The sequence below is a fragment of the Trachurus japonicus genome, chromosome 19, assembly GCF_045865225.1.
Source record: "Trachurus japonicus isolate A0001 chromosome 19, Traja_1.0".
Taxonomy (NCBI): domain Eukaryota; kingdom Metazoa; phylum Chordata; class Actinopteri; order Carangiformes; family Carangidae; genus Trachurus; species Trachurus japonicus.
Window position 1 is genome coordinate 25,211,872 of NC_140925.1, and position 24,765 is coordinate 25,236,636.

The window sequence follows — 24,765 nt, forward strand, 5'->3', positions numbered from 1 at the left end:
GTAAAGGCTCATGCTGCCAGAAAATACAAATAGCATCTTTGACAGTAAATAAGAATTAAGGCTGCAGTCAGAGGGACTTAGGCAAAGTGACCCTCTAATTCATTTAAATGGGGTCAGTCTGGCAAAGCAGGACGGAGACAAAATACAGAGGACTCTGACGAGAAATAAAATAGAAACATAGGTTTTCCAGAAAACAGCTGGCACAATGTGAAACTGACACTAACACAACGTGATCCAGCAAACACCTGCTGCACTGCTCAATCAGACACCTGGAAACACACAATCCCTGTAAATGACACTGTAACGCGAGCAGAACCTATGACTTTCACAAGTAAAGTCTAAATGACAGTTGTTGTTTTGTTTTTTTTTACTTTTACAATTACAGCAACAATCCCAAACATGAAGCCTTTTTGGTGTGCACTTCCTCAACCACACTCATAACTATGGTAAATATCCTCTAGCAGTTTGCCCTGACCACAGCTGCCCCTTGCTGCTATCTGCCACGCTAGCAGCTCTGTGAGTCTATACTCACACTGTCAATCTTTGAGCTATGCTTGTAGCAAAATCCTACCATGCTCAAAAGAAAAGGCTAACATACTGATGAAGTGTTAACCATGTTAACAATCTAAGTTTCGAGTGTTACTTATTAGGATACATCACCAAGAACCGTGAGTGAACACATTTAATGGTGCAATATTTTTGCTTTTCAGATCTGTTAGTGGAACTAAAGCTAAATTACAGGATCACTGAAATTAGTAAGATTCGAGAATGGCCTGTGGAATAAAGGATTTCTTAAAAATTTCCCGGCTCATCCTGGGAACTCTGAATCTTCGGCCGGATGGGAGCAGTTGGAAGTCTGAGTTAAGGGATGTGTAACATCCTCAGATACTATCTGTCTGGCCATCCTGACAACTGCGGTGTTGAACAGCTCACCAAGTTGACGCTGTTGCTTACCGACCAGCTTCCCAGCAGCGATATTTTCTATAGAGGAAACCACTAGATGTTTTTCATCTCTTTGTGGTGGTAGAGGAAATGTCACCAAAGTAGAATGCATCCTCTGGAAACCATGAATATTTATACAAAACTTTAAAGCGATAAATCTAGTAGATGTTGCAATATTTGGCTAGAAAAACGGTCACCAAAGTAAATGGGATTCACTTTCTGGAAACCATGAATGTCTAAATATCACGGTGATCCAATAGTTGTTGGGATGCTTTAGTCTGGACCGAAGTGGTGGACCAATCAGACACTGAGCATTTCCATCACTATCTTGTCCTGAGTTGACACAGCAGGCAGGTTTAAGGCATCAGTTACAAACTGCTCACAGCTATTAACGGTGTCATGGTCAACGAGCTGATGATGGCTTTTAATAAACACATGCTAATTAGTTACTGGTGGACTTCATAAATGGTACACTTAAACATGCTGGAAAAACATAATGGTGCTTTTTATGGTTACCACTGCTCACTAACAGTTTTAAGTGCTTTAAGAGCGCCAGTAAAACATTACGGCTCCACACAACGGTCAGTGTATACCTCCCCAGTATGTATGAGGGGTGTGTTTGTGCGAGTGTGCGAGAGAGATAAAGAGAGAATAACACACAGACACATGTTTGTGAGCAAAACATCTTCATGCTGCAGTTGTGTGAAATGTCACTGCCCCCTCCCTCCTGTTCCCCCCATAGGTAGCTTCAAAGAGGTCAACCTCCGTCCTCCTCTGTGGCATTTACAGCCGTTGTCTTTTCACTGCTACACCCCCCACTCCCACCCCCGCCCCTCACTCGGAAACCAAACCTCGTCACCTGTCCTCATCTGGAATGATTCACATACAACAGCTCCACTTTGAAACGCACTTCCTTTCACCACATTGCCTCAGAAGAAAGCCCTGATCCAATTATTGCTGTTTGTGATTATTGTTCCAGTTTCTATTAAAAACTCTACATCATGAAGCCCATACAGACACACTGCTTGCTCTCTAACACAATCCAGAAGTTCCAACTCAGAAAGCCAATAAAAAAAATAAAAAAAATTCAAAAGTTCAATCAGTATCAGACATCCATATGCCACTTGGCTGGATCAGTGACTCATAATTGTAAGCCTCATTAAGAGCCATTCAACCCCGTGTCCTTATGTCAGATGGGGGCTTGTGAGCATTAGATGGACCCCAGCCCAAATCCTTCCTAAGTGCAGGCCTATTGACAAGCTCTTTCAAATTAAATGGACATGGGGTTTCAGTGAAGAGCCAATCAGCTCACCAATGAGACATGAAGTGAATCAGTTTATCTAATGTCATAGAAGACTTGATCCTGTCTCAGCCACAAGAAAGCAATAATGGATTTCTAACTTCACATTAGTTACTATATACAGTAACTACATAAAACCGTTAAACTTCAGTAATTTAAACAGGGAAAATGATATATGAGCAACAGAACAATAACAGCATCTAATCAAATGCTAAATATACAGCGACGTATGTATGTAAACATTAGCGCCTACTCTAAAATGGAGACTAACAATACAATACACAGGGTCTTCTTGATAATTGAATATGCTCATTAAATGAGAGCAATGAGAGGATGCAAGTTAAAAGTTGCTAAAAGGATTTTTAAATACCTTTCCGCAGCTGTACTTTTGACCCTTCGAGTATGTGTAATAAGAAATTAAATTATATACTACACTACACTACATGTGTCTAATCCTAAATAGGTAAAATATATAAATATATATCACAATATAAAGTGCAAACAGGAGGAGATAACAGGTCTGGGTTGGTGCAAAAAGCTCTGACTTAGTTGTTCGTTGCAGTTGTTCTACTGTAAAACTACAAAAAACACATCACTTCAGTACTTACCTAAGTGGTGCACTGCATTCCCACTAGCATACATAAAACCCCTTTACTCTGACAGGAAATAAAAACAGACCTTAACTACCTCAGTAATAATCTCTACAAATAATTCCACTGAAAGTCGACTTGCACCCTCCAGGCAGTTACAGCTTTCAGGAAAAGGTTACCAACACACAGCTTCTCTTTACAATCTTTCTTCAAAAGTAGGGCGCCTGAAAATGGCACAACAGGAACCTAAAGGTTTGATTTTCTTTTCTTTTTTTTCCCTGAGGATTGTATGTGTTTTATCTTAAATTGGTGGAGTTAATAGAAGGCCATGAAACACGAAGAGTAAAAGATGATGAGCAGAGTGCACAACAATACATTGTATCAACAGGGTTTAACTGTTTCAATCTGTTTCACCAAGTTTTTATCATTATTAAACCAATACAAACAGATTCATATCATTACAAAATAATTTCTCAGTGGTCTTGGTTTTTACTTTGATTTAAATTCAGTGTGGAATATAAAATCCACTTATGTGTAGTATCAAGTTTCTAAGACAAAACCTAATACTATTATAAAAAAAGAAAAGAAAAAGAAGTTACTTACAGCTCTGACTTCCACTTAACTCCACACCAGAAATAATTATCACACAGCAATATAAATACACAGCAGATGAACACACCAATCAGCCACAACAATGAAACAGATCGCTAGTTTTGTGGCCGACCTGTGTTTAAACTAACTGAGAGCATCAATGATTCATATATTTTACATAAGCATTGATCTGCAAAGTAAAACTTTTCATGACTTGTAAAAAAAAAAAGTCATGCTTCTCATGGGATGACGAAAGTTTCACCTAAAATTAAGAAATGAAGATTTATCATTTTACTATTTATTTATCTTTCATCCTGTGGCTGAAGGGCAGCAACAAACAGATGACGGCAACGCCAAGAGCAGACGGAAAAAAGTGAGCAGAATGTTAATGACGTGAGCCCATCTGTCTGCATTAATTTTTATTGACTTTAATTCTTTGGATAGGCATGATTCGAAGTCACGGTAGCTATCACTCTTGTTTATTTTCATATATCAATTAGTGGATATAAAATTCAGATCCTATGATTATCAATGTCATTCCCAAGGGTCAGGGGGGGTGTGGGAGAGGGGTGGGGGGGGGGGGATACATTCTGAGAGCATTATTAGTAAAACTGCGGGTCATGAGGCTGGATGTGCACCAAATAAAACTTCCTGCCATTGAGTATCACACAGCATCTACCAGAATATAGGATTCACTCTGAAGACATGGAAATGATGGCGACTCTTAGAGAAACCAGTGACCACCCTGAACCGTCAAGGCTGAGGGCAGAGACTTGAATTTGCATACATTCACCTCCCCTCCTCAATCCCCTTGTGCGGCATCTTTCTCACCCTCCTCTTTAATTTCTACTGCCAATCTTCTCATCTTTCGCCCCTTTTCATCCCCATTTTTCACACCAACGCTGAATATTAACATTTCTTTCTATCTCCCTTTTCCTTAACCTATTCACCGTAACTCTACCTGCTTCCATCAAACCTTTTCCACCTGTCCACTTAGCTTAAATCCACAATTTATCTGAATTGCCATCATTACTTTTATCCTTATTCGCTGTCTGTCAAATGAAATGAGTGATTGGAGCCTTGAGACGTCATGCTACTGAGGAGAGGCAGATCCAGCCTCTTCTCTGAAGAGTGGTCTAAAAGCTTCTGAAAACGTTGAGTTGTTTACACAGCGCAGGGAACATTGGCTGATGTGTATTTATGTCCTGGCTTCTATTTTGGGACTGTGACATCAACAGCCTAATTGATGTCTCTGAGTAATCAGCTGGCATACCTGATGTTCATTATGATGATGTTTTTCAATTATAAAGTTGAATGAAAGGGCTGAAACTTCAAGTCCATCTCTATGATGTGATGCCCCTCTTATAGAGAATTCATATGATGTATTTCCACTCATCTATCAATATTTCCTTCTTCCTTGTGGCACTTGTGCTTGTGATGAAGATGGGATGAGGATATTCAAATATTCAAAAGCAGCTTGCTTTGAGGCTTGTGTTTACACTGTGCAGCGTCGGTCTGAGATGTGAGCTGACAAGCGTGGCGAGCGTGAGAGAAACGTGGTAAAAGGCAGAGCTCCTAGATCTGTGAGACGTGCCCATCGCCTGATGAGTTAGAGCTTTGGCGACCACAGACAGCCCGCGGCAGAAATCTGGCAGTGTCAGAAATTTTAAGACCTAATTCATGACCCACGCCTCCTGAATCAAGCAGTCAGAGCACAACATGAACCGAGGGGGATGGTGCGACATATCGTAAGCACTGATTTTGAATGAAGTTTTGGGGGAAGAATACACAACAGTTCAAGTTTAATAAGTGTTCAGCAAGGAAAGAAAAAAAAACTGTTTTTAAACATCTCGTGTGTAAATACATGGACTTACTTCTCTCCGTCGTGACGCCCAGCAGGTCTGTTTGATCTTCCACACCACTGCTGCCACCAGGAGCAGCGACAGAAAGCAACTGAAATGAAAGACAAAGAGCAACATCAAGCAAAAGATGATGTTAGCAGGTGACAGACATCACTGAAAGCTGCAGCGACCGGTTGATCCTCTAGGACAGAGCCCGACCTTTACATTGATCCTGCAACAGCTGCAGCTCAATAACTGTGGTTCAAACTCTATCACTTATCAAAACCACTAGCTGAAACAGAGTAGACCGAAATATTCAAAGTTTCCTTCCAACTAAAAAAAAAAAATAGACAAAAACAGGGACTTGATATTAAGAGGTAGCACATTCATTTATCAGCAGACTGAATATGTTGGCCGATTACTTCAATTAATAACCCGACAGCAAAAGCATTAGTCAAGGGAAATTCAGCAAGGCCTGAGCGCTACTGGGATAGAAAACTATGACTGATTGAGAGCTTCCACTTCATTATCCTGGTGACAGATGATAATGTAAAGATTATTATTCAGAGACATTCTGTAATTTTTAAAAGCTTGTCAGAAAAACATGTGGGAAGTGAAAAAGGCTGATGTTTCCTCTGTGCAGTATGAGAAAAAAAAAAGCGTATAAATTCTTACTTTAGACATCGGCTGTATTGTTAGTGACTCAAAATCAAAACTTCGCAATTCAGTTGATTAAGCTTGATCTCAAATAATAGTTTAAAACAAGCAGGAAACAAGATGCAAAGAGGAAGAATCATCAGTAATAATACATTTCATCTTTTGGCTCTTATTGTCCCTCCTCGATGTATTCAGAAGGCAACATGACTCATGATGTGCAGGAACACAGTCTTGGATCTGTAACTCACACTGTAACGTGACCAATGAGCCCTTGTCCTTTGGGACGTGTCCCGCTCTAAAATGGGCAGTCTGGGCCAATAAGCACATTTCACCAGGGACACATGACTGGCTCTGATTTCATGTGCCCAGTTGTTTTTGATCTATTTAAACTCGAGCAGGCTTTCAGTTCGCCTGCCACACCTGGTAGATCCATTGGCTGGGATCTAAGAGGAGTGTGATAACGCCTGTGAGGAAGGTGATAACAGCTAGAAAATAAAGCTTCTCATATATGATTGAAGCAAAATGGAGGTGAGAAGGCAAAAAAAAGGGAGAAAATATAAGACATAAAGTGAGATTAAAACGTTGAGGGATGGGAACCTCCTGTACTTCAAATGACAATTTACTGAAGAGGTGCAGAGGCAGAAGCAGGGAAACCCTTTTTTTCTGAATGTGATTTTCATGTGACAGAAGAGACAAAAATCCCTAGACAGATGTTTGGCTTTCATCATGTGTATTTTGGAAAGTAAAGAGGCTTAAATCCCCCTTTGCTGTTCCTTCTGCTTCTCCTGTTAATAAAAGAAGCTCTGCAGGGGGTGAAGGACAAAAATAAACATAACATCGTATAAATGCTATCAACTTTTCTACGAGAAGTTAAAAATATGAGATCTGTAGGAAGGGTAAAAACTTTTTGACAACCAAACAGCGTACTGTCACTTTAAGAAAGTGAAAGTAGTCATGTGGAAATCTTACATGAAGTTGCTACACATTCTAATTAATTTCCTGACTTTACTGATCTCAGACAAGCGTCACTTCTCTTTTTCATGCAGTTACATTATTATTACTGTGTTTAGATATAAGGAAATTGGCCTTTGACAAACTGGAAACTGCACTATCTTGTATTTACATACTCATTTCTGCGATCAAAATGCCACAGTTACCACCAGGGAAAACAACACTCTCTGCGAACACTCTGCATATTTCACAGGCTGCTAAAAAGAAGAAAACATGCTGCAAGAAGCTTCAAATCTCAAATCATCCTCCTTGTTATTATAGGAGAAGTAATAGAAAGGAAGGACAGTGTGCTAACTACTAATTAGAGGATCAACAATAAAGGAAATTGTGGAAACAGAAGCCTGAACCCATTTTAAAGCAGAAGTAAGCGATCCGGTCGCTTTGTAGCGTTCCAGGCAACCCACTCGTGTTTTTCCGACCTGTTTTACCTGTGAAAGTGCACTATAACGGCCACTCGTAACTTCCGACCCGTGAACTCGTACCAGATCGAACTGGTACGACTTCACAGGTCAGAAAAACACGAGTTACGAGTTGCCTTGAACGCACCATAACGTCTTGTCAGCCGATGAAGTTAGCAGCCCCCGCCCTCGTCATGGATCTATTGGACATTCAGGCGCATCCCTTGGCTGCACCGGACTGCACACACACAGCCCTTCATGCCGTTCTCTCTCCTCATTGGATAAAACTTGTAGGATACGAGAAAAGTTTTCTCCTCGGCTCAGAGCAGAGCAGAGTGACTGACAGACCCGTGTTTCGGTCCAAACACTCTATGTAAGTGATTGCTGTCGGAAGATACAACTATTTGAGACTTAGATTAACACAAAAATATTGCTTACTTCTGCTTTAAGTATTTAGACTTGTAAATGGAGAAAGAATCATTGATGCATTTTATACACAAAAGCTCTGTATGAACTAACTGTATGATTAAAAAGTGGAGCTAAATAAATACAGTGTGCATGGATGACTCCTAAAAGCTTATGCAAAATATACAGTAAGTGGTGTAAACACATAGTGATACATGCACACACTCACACAAACACATAGAAACAGACATAATCGTAGTCATGACTGGAATGAAACTGATTTTGGTAATTTGTATAAATTAGACCCTGGGGTTTGTCTGCAAGTATAGCACAGTTTCCCATTAAAGAGTTTCTACAGTATCTTATTAGAACGCACGAGACAATCATAATCTAACTAGATTATGATTTAGGCAGCAGAGCTGTGCAATTACATAGTGTTTATGAAGTCACTAAGATGAAGAAGCAGTGTGGAGAGTGAGGAAAAGCACTGAAAGGCTTCCAGTGAAAAAGGTGAACTGATATTTGAACGAGCTCCAGAGAGAAAACAGAGTGTGTTCAGTCATGTCGTCATTTCTTAACCCCCCCCCCCTTCTCTCTCATACAAGGAGGTCCAGAGACCCTGTGGGGTGATTTGACATTTCATCATCAGGCTGATTATGTTTCCTGCAGGTTCATCCCTCTTCAAACACACACACACACACACACACACACACACACACACACATACACACACAACTGCACCAGGGCCAGAGTTTATGGGTCAGTGAGAACCGGACAACAAGGATGCAGACAAAGACTCGACAAAGACTTGTATAACCTGTATTATTACAAAGGAAAAAAACTAAACAATGCATACTAATGGAAACAGATGCACAAAATCAGGTGGGAAGGAGAAAAAATATAATAATACTGTATAAGAGGTATGTTACAAAAAGATAGGATTCATTTCCTTTGGATTTAGAAAGTATTAAATCAAATACACTGAAGGAAGCAGTGTTTGGCAAATGTCATTCATACAATTACCAAGAGAAAAACAAACATTTTCTCTTGGGTTTTCCTGTGCCTGTGTTGTGACCCTGTGCAAACAGATGTGAGCACATTTTAGATAAAATAAGCCCCGTCCTTCTCCCCTTTCCGTCCAAGAATTCCTGAATTTGGCTATTCAACTGTAATTTGATCCGATGGAGGCAGACGATAACCGATTGTGTGACAGCTTCTCTGTAAAAGTTATTGTGGACTGGGCAATGATGGGCAGGTGCCTTGGGCAAACGCTGTCTTCAATTCCCTCCCTGACACCTACACAGATAATATGTTAGTCCATCAGCTACTCTGGGCAGCACACCTTGAAATGAGACGAACACACACACACACACACACACACACACACACACACACACACACAGCTTATGTCTGAAAATGATTGTCTCCACCACCGACTTAATGATTATAAACAACTCAGAGACAAAAAAATGGTGTGTTCATGTGTCTCCTTCCTGAATCTGAAAAGTCAGCTCAGCTTAACTTTAGCATTATATATAAACACTGCTACTTCATTACAGTCCTACTCATACATCACAGTCCTATTCATTCATCATTCAATTATAATGATGCCAAATTGTTAATTTCTCATTTTTGGGGGTTATTTCTTTTCGATGTGAGAATAAAGAACAGACAGAAAATAAAGAATCAGGCATTTTTAAACTCCAGCCTGCAGTCCATCACACTGCTATGGATCAGAGATGCTAACAGCCGAGCGGGCACAACTACACTATCTCCAGCTTTGTGAGGCGGCTCCTTTCAGAGGCTTGGCAACCTTTTGAAGCTTTTCAACTGCGCTAATATCTATGTTAAAGCATAAACTTTAGCAATTATACTCACATCCTCTTAATTTACTCAGGTTTTGCTGTGCTTTTGAGACAACTCAAGTGACTCACTTGAAACATTTCAATGAGAAAAGATTTCCATCAGTGCTCGCCAGATGAAGAAAAAAAAATCATTAAAAGTCCTCATATCTTGATCGCCCACGCCTTCTCTTTAGATGGTATTTGCAAAGCAATGTGCACCTATTTAAACGGTTACTGGCAGTTCATTTGCCACTTGAGAGAAGAAAAAAAAAGAGTGAGAGGGAAATCACTGCCTTGAAGACACAAGAAGCATTTACATGTACTCTAGTTAACAGAACTGGTCCAACAGGCTCAAGTAAGAAAGTCAATAAGCCCTGAGAGACTAGAGAGGAGACTGAAGAGGTGGTGGCTCAATTTCAGGATAATGCTTCTTGACTGCTGAACACTTAGAGCAGCTAAAACAAACGACTGAGTGTGTGTATGTCAGTGGTGTAAATATTTTACTCGCTTACCTGAAAAATGTCACAAAGAATTGGACAAGGTCCATGATGCTGTTGTGTTGGGAGAAGGCAATCTATTAAAGAGAAAGAGGAGAAAGACTTACAATCAGTCACATACCAGGAGAGCCGCATTAATGTGAATGTAACAACGTCACAGCCGACATGATGTGAACAAGTGAGGCTTTTAAAGCATAAAAACATATTATATGCAATTAACAATCATTTCATTTCGAGCTCTGTGAACTTTCACTTCATTCTGACTGAGCTCCGTGACGGCGTGGCAGGGTTAATACCAGACGCTGTCGACAGGTCAAGTCTGCACTAAGAGCCCAGTAGACGTGCTGAAAGGTCACTGACAAGATTCTCTGGAGGATCGTCCATTAGAGCTTCTACCGGTCGGAGGAAAAAAAAGTTTGAATGCGGTGAAACAGGAGAGGGGCCGACGTGGCAGAAAGCTTTCTGTTAGTTAGACAATACACAAGTTAAAGTGTATCTTTCTTTTTCTGAATCACAGCTTTAGACTTTCCTAAATGAACCTGAATTCAGAGTAAAAAAAAAAGATAAAAACAAATGGCTGAAAGTGCAATATTATTTTAAAATAGTGATCAAACTACACACTTCCATTGAGATTCAATAGCAAGGTACCACTGCTTAGCTTAAATGTTGTCATACACAGGTTCTAACAGCTGATTCATAGTGTGAGACTGAATGATTCAGAGTCTAAAAACACAACAGGGCTTTGTGAGTATGTTTTACCTTCATTAAAAAAAGGAATACACATGAAATCACATCTGATAGGCCACATCATAGTGACATGTCATTATCTGCCGTGGAAGCTTTGAAGGCATTCGGCCCCGAGAGCGTTTCCACACACAAACAACGACGTCATCGGTGGTAAGGATCGAGTCTCCTCTGGTTGATATCACATAGGGTTGGGTAACAGGGCACAAACTGTGCTTTCTTGGAGGTGGATTGTTTGCATCATTCTTTGTTGCTTCGAATGCTGATGAGACGCAGGTTTTAAACAGCGGAGATTCGGCCTATCACGAAGCAGAGTCACTGATTTATTATGCAGATATGGTAATAAAAAGGCATTCCTGACAGGCTACATATAGATGAGTTTTGGACTTTAGTGGTGATGGCATGAGAGCGCACGCTCAAGGTTATGCAGCTGGACCCAGTCTGAGCTGGACTGATCTTTATGGACAACTCCCATTAACTTCACCAACTTCTGCCGCCGCCGCCGTCCACTTTCTCAAGCAGCGGAGCAAGAGCCGCTGATCTGAAAGGAAATGCTCGCTGACATGGCTAACATGGCTCAGAAAGCGCACATTGCACAGATGTTTTGCTGCTGTTATAATATGTGGGACAGTTCTATTAAGTGCCAGCACTCCTGCTTTTTTCACATAGTGCAGAGGGGGGTCAAGGCAATACCGCTGGGGTCAATTTAATTTCAATTCATCAATCTCAGCCGATCAATGGCATCACTGGAGAATGTTGGACTATTGTTGGACTTTTATTACGTTGAATTTCTTGGATAATACTGGATGTCACATGGCACCTAACCATCGTTATCCACATTTGAAGGTTTATTCTAGGGGCACATTTAAGACTGAGGCTTGTAAAGAGCCTTCTGCTTTATCTCATCTGTGTAAACACTCTCTCCCCTGCATGATGCAGGCGAGCGGGGAAACAGAGACCTTATCCTGTTACAGAGGCTGTTTCCTTTAACAGCTCACGGCAGTCCATAATAAATAAGTGACTGTTGGCCAGCAAACCTAATAGAAAACTATTACCGGGCCACCTCCATAGATGGACTGACCCCTAAGACGTTATTACCCCCACTGTGGTCCACTCATCCACCACGTGAAAGGGAGGGAGTGCGCAAATAAGAAAAATCAATAAATAGGAGCGGGCTAATTAGCAAAGAGGGGAATGTGAGCTATTGTTAGAAATGATGAACGTTTTCTGAGTTAAAGGTTTTCGCTTTCCACTTGAATGTTAAGCTTTATAAAAAATACAGAACATGCAAAAATCAGCAACACAAATTAACACTGGAGCTTGTTTTTTTTTTTTTTTTAAATACATCCCCGGGAATATGGTGTAAATTAAAGTTAGTGCATTACTTTGGACTGATAATTTCACAAAGCATTAAATACCTACAACACTTAGCGGAAACATTAATTCACAATTCACCTCACGTTGCTAGACGGAGAAATTGATTGGATTCAAATACATTCTGGAGCGTATCCAAAGGAATTTGTCAAAGTTAAAGAGGCATAATTTCACATCCTTAAACATTTGGAGACAATCATTATTATTTAACTTTTGACTGAATATGAAGTAAAGTGAAGTTGACTTAGTTGCAGCCAGTTATAGTCATTAGTCACCACTGGGGAGAGAATGAGAACACATCAACTTTGCTTCGTCAAACACGTGACTGCATCTGAAAGAGTAGAAGCCTGCCTCAAGTTTTCCATTACAGTCAAATCACTGCACATCACTCCTTGTTTTTATCATTTTGCAGCCACATTTACACCATGTGGCCTCAGGCTCCATTTGTTGTAATTGCATGTACGACTAAAGCGCGAGTCTTAATTGTTGTTCTCTTAGAAAAACTGAAAATAACAAACGAATGGCATCTATCTTCATTTTTCATTGCATTACATTCACGGCCTGCCCGCTGCACGGACGTCTCCATCCCCTCCGCTCAGAGGAAGGTCTAGAAGAGGTTAAACAGGGCGCGCTTAAAAACAGGTGTGCACCTATGCTCGCTAACCATTGGCCATTAAACCTGTAATTAGAATAAAGTGCACTTGAAATCACCCTGGGCAACAATGGAGCTCTGCATCTGCAGAGATGACTGCTGCTCCCACTGCTGCTCTCCTTATGCTCATATGAATGGGGCCTATTGTTGGTAAAGAGGATCTTTTTAGATGACTACACACACATTGTACAAGTAGTGAGAAATCTGGGATGTTACACACAAGAGAGAAGATTAGATTAGATTAGATTATATTAGATTAGATTAGATTGCTGTGTTATCTGCTTCATGTGAGTCTGATAACACGGTCGCAGACACACACACGTCCTTACCTGGATCTTGATGGGCCATGAGAAGTTACTGACGTAGACGTAAAAGGTGATGTTGGGGTTGCTTCTGAAGGTGAACTTCTCGCAGGAGAAACTATCTCTGTATTCCTTGATGTTGGTTTTGGACACGATGGGCACCTCCTCCCCGGAGATGGTTCCAGCTGTTGGGGCACAGAGTTCATGTTCAGCACACTGCTATTTGGCGCTCACTGAGCTCACCTTCATAGACAGATGACGCAGGAGCGGCCGCAACACATTATTACCAATCCATTAATGGGTTTATCAAGCCATTTAGGACAACAGCAAAGCTCTCATGACCAATTATTATTATGTCTGAAGTGCATTATATCTTTTTGGTTGACCTAAACCAGAGTGGAGTTTTATTGTGTAATTATACACGTCGTCCGTATTTTATTGTTAAATGGACATAGACGTGGGAGAAAAGCGGAGCTTAAAAGAGGGACTGAAGCAGTGCTGCTCATAGGTCATAACTGAGTCATTCTAGCACATATTCATCATTTGAATTCAGATCAGCACCATCTGCTAATGCATTTAGTATATTTGACACCTAGAATTGAGCGTTTTCTGACCTTGGGGCCGATGCAGTCTGCATGAGGGCAACGAATGTCTGCAAAATCAACTGTTTATTATAGTGTTTGTTTGTGTCCATTTATGACCGCTATTCATGAGTGGAGTGTTTTTTGTGTTATTTCTTGGTGAAATGTTGCAACAGCCTACAACTGGCAGTTTGATGAGAGGATGATGGGATTTTCTTTCAATAAAAATTCAATACGGTTAAATTTAAGAGCATCTTGTAAATTTACACTTCCTAATAATCAACCCTAAAATAAAAAAAAATAGTGCAATTCCAAGCAAAGCCCTTTCAAAAGAAAAGTCTACTTTCCATCTATCTTAATGTTCCAAATCATTTCTTATTCTTCCCCATGTCAGTGACTCCTCAACATTGACATTCCAACCCACAACTCTGAAACAAAAGAACTGAAAATGACAGCTTGAGTGTGGCTACGTGAGCACGTTTATCTTAATTGAAATCATCCCCAACCCCACACACACACACTCTCCCCCTCTCCTCCTCCCTCCCCCCAAAAAAGCGCTTCACGCTCTTGTCGATTGTGAAGAGGCTCCGGCTCCTTCTGAGACACAATATCTCTCCTTTTTTTTTTTTGCTTCCTCCTCGTCTTCTAGTGGGGAGGACCCGGCTTCAAATATTAATGGTGGCGCAACAGAAAAGGTTAAGGTGGGCGACGGGCGAAGCAGGGGAGGCTGAACGTGTCTTAGTGGTTGGAAAATGTCAGTGTTGTGGTGGATTGGAGAAAAGTGGCAGATGACTTGAGAGGAGGGGAGGGCGTGAGATAAACAGTGGCGCTGGACGACTGCAGTGTCCTTGGGTGTCTTTCCTCAGGGGACCTATAATATCCACTCAACAGTGACACAGTGCTCACAACCCAGAGAGGGTGCATTATTGTTCCTGTTTTATCTGTAAGACCTACTGAGTCGATGGTTACTTGAAAAAAGGGGGGAAAAATCTGAAAAACTAAAAGCATTTTCTTTTTACCTGAATTACAAAATATGTCCATGTAGGAAGGAGGTGGTTACATTTACAACCTTGGCATTGACATGACAGTAAATTCTGATGTGTGTATCTACTGTAATGATCCAGTGTGTGTTTGACCTGTCTGTAGAAATCAGCCTGTGTGGATGAAAATGACTTGTTAACGATGCCTGGGCTAAATGGGGTGCATGTCGTTGTGCGTGGGAGTGGCTCATTATGCAGTGTGGGTGGCGAGTCTGAACATCCTCTGAGATTTTTAATGTCTGCTTCCCTGACCTTCCAATGCCAAAAAAATAATAGTGTGTAATTGTTCCAAAATGACTTCACCCTCGAGGCGAGATCCTCAATTTTACAAACTGACCCTTTTTGACTTGAATCCTTAATAGCATTCGTGACCCGGGCCATTTTATAAGATTCAGAATAAAACATTTTATTTATTGCAGAATCATTTCTGACTAAATTTGAACTGGGAACTGTTTGCAATATCATAGTGTAATGGCTGGATTTTTATGGAGAGAAAACTCTGTCTTGGGTTTAGGAAAATACATAAAATTGGTTTAAAACTCAATGTTTTTGTCTACCGTCTAAAAGAAAGGCAAAACCAAAGCAAAGCATTTCTACACAGAATGAATTCTTACTGTAAAAAAATCCAAGTAAAATTACCTGTTGATCCCACCGACCAGGTAATATTGAGATTGAAGTTGTTGGATGCGTTAATGGACATGTCCAAGTTCTTGTTTGGCTTTAGAAAATAAAAAAAGACATGATGAAAAATTCAGTAAAAATTCAAGTAAAGTGAAATGATCACACAAAGAGACACAGCAGAGATACTATAAGAGGTTTTGGGATAGTTCGGGAAGTCTTCAACTTTTTTTATGGTCAGCTCCAGACTCCTGGTTTAACGTTATAACATCTTGATAGAAAATTGACCAGCCAGTGATCATGGCAGTCTAAATTTAACCCAGTGCTGCACTCAGGCCACCTCCTCAAAAAAATGAAATAAAAGGTGGTGACAATTTACGGTGTCACTGCCTCCATTACCAGACAGAGAGCTCTGATTTGTGAAACGGGTACCTGCTCTGGTGAGGCCATGAAGTTGATGGCGGTGTAGTGATTGTCATCTTCCTGGATGAGACTGAAGGTGAACTGGTAGTCGATCAGGAGATTGTCTGTTAAGAAAACCAAAGAGGAAAACAGAGCTCTTACAATTTTTTTTTATTCCATGGTGAATCTTACATAACAGAAGGCCGCAACCTTGTGAGGAACACACACACTGAGCTGCCAGCTGTGGCTCACACTCTTAAAGACCACTGTGGCAGTGCAAAGACAAAGACGTGGATGCTATGTGATCAGATGAAAAAACTTCCAAACAATATTTTGACTAAGGGAGACAAGTGAAATCAAAACGACTTAGATTTGGAGCAGGGAAAGAGCTGGAATAGCCGACCCTGACCGCGACCAGCTCAGACCACTCCCCCGCAGCCACTGATGAAGTTTTTGATCATTAAAGCAGAAGCAAGCGGAATATTTGTGTTAATATAAGTCTTAAATAGTTATATCTTCAGACAGCAATCACTTATATAGAGTGTTTGGTCTGAAACACGGGTCTGTCAGTCACTCTGCTCTGCTCTAAGCCGAGGAGAAAACTTTCCTTGTATCCTACAACCTTTATCCAATGAGGAGAGAGAGAACGGCATAAAGGGGCGGTCCTCTCTGTGTGTGCAGCCAAGGGATGCGCGTGAATGTGGTGACGTAGGGACGAGGGTGGGGACTGCTAACTCCATCAGCTGACAAGAAGTTAGCCAAAACCACCGGATCGCTTACTTCTGCTTTAACTCAAAGAAGATTTTTAAATTAAATATTTTCCACAAATTATAAACAAAAAAGTTGAGATGATGTAGATTGATTATATACACTATTTTGGTTTGTTTTTTCATCCATTTTGTTTTCAAAGAAGGAGAGAGAGCAGACAGTAGAAGAGAACGTCACAATGAGTGCAGCATGTTAATCCATGGTCAGTGGCCTTTTAGGTGGTGTGACGAGTGTCATGTTTACAATAGTGCGTGACAGAGCTCAAGAGCAAGTCTCGGCAGTGTGCAGAGGTTAAAACGAGCTCGGGGCTTTTTAGTTGCCTGTCTTTTTCTCTCATTGAGCCTGGTGTCAGGCTATGGCATTTCAAAAAAAAGGGACAAAACCTTGGCAGAGGCTCTGTTGTCAGTAGCAGAGTGTTGAAAGGCAGATAACAAATCACTAAGTACTGCAGCACCGTGAAGGACGCCACATCATGCAAACAAACACTCCCGAGCACAAACACCGGCATGTACGGTACACACGGCAGCACGGGCACAGATGTGCCACCACTCGCCACTGGTTGTCAACTTTTCCTTTTCTTTTTTTTCCCTCTCTATTTCATAATGCAGCTTTTTGCATCACTTTACTTAAATGGGTTTTTTTCCCCTTTACTTAAGCTAACATTTAGTCAACTCTCTAAATGAATGAATGAGTAGGTGGGTGATTGAGTGAGCGAGCAGACAAGTGGAGAGTTTTATACTCCTCCGTCTCCTTGATTAGCTCAATCACTCACTCCTTCTGATGCACTTGACATTTTCACGACAAGTCATTCTGTCACCGAACAAGCGCCCCTGGTGCCAAAGTGCTAAAATGCTCCATCTGCCCTGAGCGGAAGAGTGGAAGTGGAGAAGCGGAGAGAGGGAGGAAGAAAAGCAGAGAGAAAAGCCAAGAATAATCAAGGCGGTGTGTGTGTGTGTGTGTGTGTGTGTGTGTGTGTGTGTGTGTGTGTGTGTGTGTGTGTGTGTGTGTGTGTGTGTGTGTATATGAGCTGTCCAGTGGAGAATTACTCACAGTAACAGGTTCCTCTGAGTGGATTGCCAAGGTAACGGTTTTCTGAGTCACATCTGCAGTGAAGAAAACAGAGAGGAGAGAACAAGATGAAGATGAGTGCTAACAGATTGAGAGCAAGAATGCCTCTTATCAGGAGCAGTGGATGCCAAGTGCCAGCGCATTAGCTCCTGCTGTTGGCGCCTCATCAAATCTCCTACTTCTGACAAAGAGGAAATAATCTGATAGTTTCTAAAAGTTAATTAGATTTTTTTTTTTTTTTTGAGTTTTGTTTATCGAAGCAACACAGTGACGTTGAGACAAACTTTACGTACCACCTGATCACTGAGCACAGGAGGAAATTTAATCCCTTAAAATCCTTGGAGCAGACAACACAACTTGTAAAGAAATATAATCCTAAAGTGAGACGTCGAAGCCAAATCAAGAATAACCACAAAGTACAAAAAGTAGTTTCCACACTCATATTTACTAACTCAGACATTTAGTATTCAGTCCTGATAATCGGAGCTCAGGGTGAATGTGTTCTCATACAACTGGTTCTCTTTTGACTGGAAAATGTTTGGGCTTTTATTTTTGATTCCCTTTAGTCTGTGATTTTTGGAAATGGCCCAAAAAGATCAGGGATCAGGGAGGACCACCCAAAAGCAGAGTTCAGTAAATAAGGAAGATCTCTTAAAACTATTGGGAAGTGAAACAATAACATAATAAAACAGTAATATATGATATTTCTTTGCATGTTCTCCCTGGGGCTGTGTGGGATCTCTGTCCCACAGTCCAAAGACATGGAAGATGGGTTAAATTGCTCGATGGTGTGAGTGTGTGAGGCTCTGTGATAGACTGTAGACCTGTCCAGGGTGCACCCACCCACCCTCCCACTATGTCAGCTGGATGGGCTTCAGCCCCATGCGAGCCTTCATGGATAAGTGGTGTTGCTCATGGATGGATGGATGTTACAAAACAACAAGTTAGACAAGAGTTCAAACTACAAACTTCAAAATAAAAGAAATGAAAGTGTTTTTTCAGTCTTGAATGCCAGTCATGTCTTCACAAAAGTTAAATAGAAAGACACCCACTGTTGAAAATGGAAAAAAAGGTATATTTTTGCTTTAGTCTGTAAGTCTAAAAAACAGATAATTCACATTAATACCCTGGTAAGACCCTGTGATTAGTTTTTTTCCCCTGTGAGCCCTTGTTAGACAGAAAGCTCTAAATGGGTTTCTTAGGTGCTGTCAGGTCGTACAGTTTGCTCCAAACCACCGCAGTTCGACAGCACACCCTGATTTTCACACATCAGTGATGCTGTGGCGTAACAGCCAAAAACGCTCCGACTTTTAAATGAAGTGCTGCCAAACAAAATAATTTGTTAACATCGCCTGTGTGCGCGCATGAGTGTGTTTTATCGGGCTCATGGCTTTCCAAAGGCCTGTAATGAGGAGGAACATATGGCAGTGCTCATTGGAGAGCAGTGCTCCTTGTCTCCTTTTTTTAATGCATCTCTCTGCTCTGCCTCTCGCTCTTTGATGCATTTTAACTGTCTACCATTCACTCTGAGCTGGTTGATCATCATTCTGTTGCACTTCACCTGATAAACAGGGTGAGTAAAAAATCAAACATGTGGAGTAGAGACTGCACCAAGGGAGAGATCTATGTTTCATACCCACTGTTGCGTTTGGAAAACTTGTCAAGGAGTCAGAGAGGACACTGAGCGAAGGAGGGAACAGGAGACACAAACGCCACTGAGGAGGAGGTGGCAGTTAGTGATGTTACATGGAGGGAGGGTGACTGTGCCTCTAAAAATAATGCATCATTGGTTGTTGTTGCAGCAGTCTGGATTCACGAGACAGACGTGATGATCACCACTGACGTTACTACAGAAGAACACGTCTGTCAGATGAGCATGGCGGCAACACATCTGATGTGTTTCAACACCTTAAATATCAGCAGAGGTGTAAACCTGTAACTTAATATGTTACAATATCTTACTATGCTGGAGCTGGAGGTGCTCGGTACTCCCAGTTACTCTAGTACTGACACAGTAAATGCATGCTTTAGCTGGGGTTAAAGGGATAGTTCAACATTTTAGCAAACTGACCCATTGCCATAATCCCTATAGTAATAGCAGTAGGTTTGTTACCTTTAATTGTTGGTGCAAGCTATTTTTAGAACGGCAGAGCAGAGCCGCGAGCTGCTCAGAGCTACACTACGGAGGCTCATGGGATTTCTTGGTTTCCCTCATCAAACTCATCAAATACACAATCCAACAACTCCACAACGCTCTGGTGGACAAGTTGGACAAATGCAGAAACCACAGACACGCAACAGCAGTTTTGCATGAATTTCCCTCGAAAACAACTCTGTCTGGTAACGTTGTGTTATTATCTCATAGTGTGGTGAATGTGGAGGTCACAACTTGTCCACCAGAGCGTTGTGGAGTTGTTGGATTGTGTATTTGATGAGTTTGATGGAAACCAAGAAATCCCATGAGCCTCCGTAGCGTTGCTCTGAGCAGCTCATGGCTCTGCTCCACTGTTCTAAAAATAGCTTGCACTGACAATTAAAGGTAATGAACCTACTGCTGTGACTATAGGGATTATGGCAATGGGCCAATTTGCCAAAATGTTGAACTATCCCTTTAAGTAACATGATCAGAAAGGATTTGGAACCTACATCTAAGCAGAAAATCCTGAAGGACAAGTATCAGTGTAATGGGTGGTGGACACAGAGCTGCTCTCTGTGTTGAGGTTAAACAGTGGAGGATCTTTTACTACGCTACAAAAAGGAACAGAAGACAAACGGCGCCACAGGCTTCTGAACCTTACAGAACATCACGCCTGGGGCCTTTCAGCCGCCTGGCATTTACAGAAGGCAGAATACACACACACACACACACACACACACACACATGCTCATCATGAAGTGTATAATGCAACTCCTCTACTCCTGTATCTTAATTTAATCTACACCTACATGCATGTGTGCACTCATCTGAACTCGAGGCAAAACCCCGGCACTGTATCTTAATTTGATCAACACTCAACTTGAACCTTATGTCTCCGCTTGTGCGCACGCTGTGATTTAACAGGCAAAACACACACACACAAAACCACACATACACACACACACACAGAGGAAGAAATGTGAACCTACACAACGCCCTTCACGCATACGAAGGCTGGAGGAGGCGCACTTGTACACGCTCCCGGAGCTAACCCCTGTTACCTCCAGCACATGAAGAAAAACCCTGAATAATGTATGTATACAAATGAGCGCTATAATAAGAAATATTTTCCCTCACTCGCTCTTGTTTGACTCATCACTGTAACGCAGCGTGGACCTCATCAATTGTTTTCAAAAACAATTCTATTCTGCACCGATGCACCCTTCACTTCATTACCGCGGCTATTATTCGGAGGTCCTAATGGCATCGGTGGCTGCGGTGCATGCGTGTGTGAAAGCCGACATGTGTGTGCTGCTTGCTTTTGCGTACGGTGCATGAAGCAGACACGGCGCCCTTGTGCAGAGGTCTTTGTTTTCAAAAGGTTATTGCCGGGGACGGAGCAAGTGTGTGGCTGAGGGAGACACTGATTACATGTAATGAGATACCAGAAATTACATTACAAAAAAGACACCAGTAAATACCCCACCCCGACTGTTAGTCAGTACATACACACTAATTAGATTACACCTGGAAAAAAGTGATTACTTAATCACTGATGTGTTTTAATGTGAAAATGGATCTTGGTTTTAGGTTTAAAAACACCACTAGAATAATGGTGGTTGTGATAATAACAACAGTAACCTCATTAGAGTTTGTACATTTACAACATATTCTGGTGGTTTATGTTTCCTGGCTTTAATATTGAAGATGATAATCAGTAATGCGTTGCCGGAACCTTCCCAAAGCTGGCTCCACAGCTTTATGGGAACACCACTGCCCCCCTCCCCCCTCCCTCCTCCCTCTGCCTCCCTATAAATGGCTGATGATGATTGGCCCCGGCTGGTGCCTGGCCTCTGGTTTTTGTAGGGTGGAACATGAGTCGTTTGAATCCACGGTTAGCCACCTGCTATCTGGGTGTCGCTCACTGCGCTGCTCTCCATCTGCTAGCAGAAATTAATGTGACATTTTTTGTCATTTGTCTCAAGTGTCATTCACTTATTGTCAAAGTCAACGTGGAGCACAGTGGGTTTTTTTTTTTGAAGAGGTCTTATTCTGAGCACTTTCACTCAATGAGTCTCGTTGTATATTAGGAATGCTAAGTCCCAGCAGGTGAGGCCCCGTCTTTGCCAACATGCTGATTGTCACTGCTCAGCATCAGTACCAGGTTTTTGTTCCCCTGGCTCCAATCAATCATTTGCTGCACACACAAAATGTGTCACCGGTATTTATTCTGTCTTTTTTGTTGTTGTTGTTGTTATTTTTTAAACTATAATTACACACGTTAGTATCTGAATAGTCAGGTTGTAATTTAATGTCAATCGGGTTTTTCTAATCGCAGACAATAATAATTTACTTCTGCACATCAGTTACTGTAAACACATGGTTCTGCATGGTTGTGTGTTTATTGAATCTGTGTGTTTTCCATGTAAGACCTGTACATGAGCAGACTGTGAAAACATACTCCTCCCCTGGGACGATAAAGACCATTTATCTTGCCAGTGTACCAATTTGAAGTGCTGGGAAATCATTGTTATTTTCACACTTCTTCATTTTACCTTTCATGACTTGGTCTGCCCTTTATTGAAATTCACTTTCAAGCACTGAAGTTGGGTTGTACAAAAACACTATTTAAAGTGATGATTAAAACAGGAAGTAGGGAACTACAACTCCAGTCAAGAAAATTAACATGACCATTGCATGTTACCTTTAGTCTTAAAATGGTTTCAACTGAATCCCTAAGATACAGAAAAAAAGACTATAAAACTTAAAATGGTAATTTGTCAAAATGTGGCAAATATGTGACTTGAACAAGTTTGACATGAGAAAACCTGATGACAGTGTTAAAGATATATTGAGGAACGGTGATTTAAGAGACATAGACAGAGAGGGAGGTAAAGCTGCGTTGTGGTGAGTGGGAGTATGCTGCATTTGCGCTTATGGTTGCCAGTGACCCCTCCACACACCTCTTCCTGCATTAGGGTATTAAAATCAGTGTCCATTCTGCTTACAACTGGGAAAGCAGACAGCTAAGTGCAGATTGGTCCTCCCACACGTGGGGAATCCACAGAGTCAGCAGAAATGATCCTGGAGGAGGAGTTTCTGGCCAGTAAAGTCAACTGATCTCTTTTTTTCCCATCATTATGACACCCAAGTCTCCACCGGAGAAGGAAGAGGCTGTCAGTGGTCAGAAATTATTCCCTCATCATAAATCACTGAAGTGTCATCTTAATTGTTTGATTTGAAAATTGACTTTGCCATGATTCTAAATCTGTCTGTTTTATGTGTATATACTGGTTTTATTGTCTTATCTGTCTGCTTTATCCATGAAAGCACTCCAATACCAAAGACATGAGCTGTTCCTAGAAGATGGACAAAGCTTAAAGGTGTACAGAAATGGCCGTTTGTCCTGTTTGTCGCGCCGAGTTGTCACGAGCTGCAACACGAGTTTACCCGAGTAAGGAAAACGAATTTGATTGGTCGTTATCGAGCGGGCGGGATATTCAAAGCTTGGGGCGAGACCGAGCTCCGTGTGTGTGTGCGTGTCTCAGACGTTTGAATGACGGATTACAGATCCAATATCAGTGGCTGGTGAATCGTGTACAGGCTGACGTATAATCCGTGCGCCTGCGTTATCCAATGCGAAAAAAAAAATACACACTTTCATCCCGGATTTACTCAAAAATAGAATTTTGCACAAAGTTTGGCCTACATCGTCTGAAAGATGAGTTATCACATTAATTTTATGATCCAGAGTGGGCTCAAATTCAGTTTTCTTTTCTGTACACCTTTAACTCTAAAATCTCTAAAATCTTACACATTGATGCATTGTATTTTTTTTTTTTTTTAATTATATTAAACTATAAGCAGGCTTACTTGTTTCAACATTCTTTAATCTGCATCTATCCATAAACCTGAGCAGCTGCTAAAATCACAGAGCCAATACTCAAGTCCTTTCAGTTCACAACTAATGCAGAATATTAACAGCACATAACACCTTTCTGCTGGTCAAAAATGCATCTCCCTTAAAATGTCTCCAGCCTTTTATCGGCGCTCCACCCCAAGACATTAATGCTCTGTGACAGGAAGTCCACTTACTTTTGATTGGTAGTAACTTGCATTTCACTCATAACATTGGCAACATCTCTTATTTGGCCTGTTGCACCTCAGAACTGTCAGAAACAACGCTACAGCATGAAATGTGTAAGAGTTCAAGCAGAATTCATGGAATATACAAACCATTTAAAAACCCTACGAGGTAACACTGTGTTCTCATGGTTCAAGGTACGTGTGTTTGTGTGTGTGTCTGTTTGTGTGTGAGCATATGGTCGAGTACTCACAGCTGGCACTGGTCTCCTTTGATTCCCTTGGTGGTGCAGAAGCATTTGCCAGTTAACACCTGGCACACACTTGCGTGACCATTACACTTACAGGCTGGAAGGGGTAGAGAAGCACAGATGGAGAAGAAGATGGGTTAGAGAAGAGGAGCACGTGAAAGAGAGAACAGGAGTCGTCACAGATTAACTTTACCTATAGCTTAAATGTGTGCACAAAGTTAACAGTCAGGTTTGTGCATCACCCTGTAATTTCCACAACTTTGGCTACAACAGTTGTTTCTCTCTGGCTGAGCCACCTCCATGTCTTCTGCTGCACTGAACACAGCGGTGACATTGATACTGAGCCAGGTGACGTGGTAAACAACTGCATTTTCCTAAAAAGATTGGCTCAACTTCAGAGATCTCTAGTTACATGATGGGAGAAAAATGTGTGGCATCCATTCAGGTTTAGATTTGAGGGACCAAAAAAAAAAAAAACGATGGCATCCTCCTCTGAGCTTAAAGCACTGACAAGATGTATTATAGTTCCTCCTCCTTCCCTCTTCTTGGAGCATTTCCCAAGACGGTACGTATGAATATTTCAGGTGACAGGACTGCTTTTAACCGTGCGTCTTAGCACTTTCTCCTACACTTCTTCTTATTGACAGCCGCTGCTACAGGGATTCATTT

General features: G+C 41.4%; 1 protein-coding gene across 1 annotated transcript in view; it reads right to left on the reverse strand.

The window, feature by feature from the left end:
* atrnl1b (attractin-like 1b) overlaps positions 1 to 24,765 on the reverse strand; it is a 65,922-nt gene that overhangs the window by 13,398 nt on the left and 27,759 nt on the right. The window contains exons 20-26 of the mRNA XM_085762377.1: positions 24,100 to 24,193; positions 17,608 to 17,660; positions 15,820 to 15,914; positions 15,409 to 15,487; positions 13,176 to 13,333; positions 10,092 to 10,153; positions 5,298 to 5,376 (exon numbers count right to left, since the gene is read on the reverse strand). Coding sequence (XP_085618503.1) covers positions 5,298 to 5,376; positions 10,092 to 10,153; positions 13,176 to 13,333; positions 15,409 to 15,487; positions 15,820 to 15,914; positions 17,608 to 17,660; positions 24,100 to 24,193 — 620 coding nt within the window. The remainder of the gene's footprint in view (positions 1 to 5,297; positions 5,377 to 10,091; positions 10,154 to 13,175; positions 13,334 to 15,408; positions 15,488 to 15,819; positions 15,915 to 17,607; positions 17,661 to 24,099; positions 24,194 to 24,765) is intronic.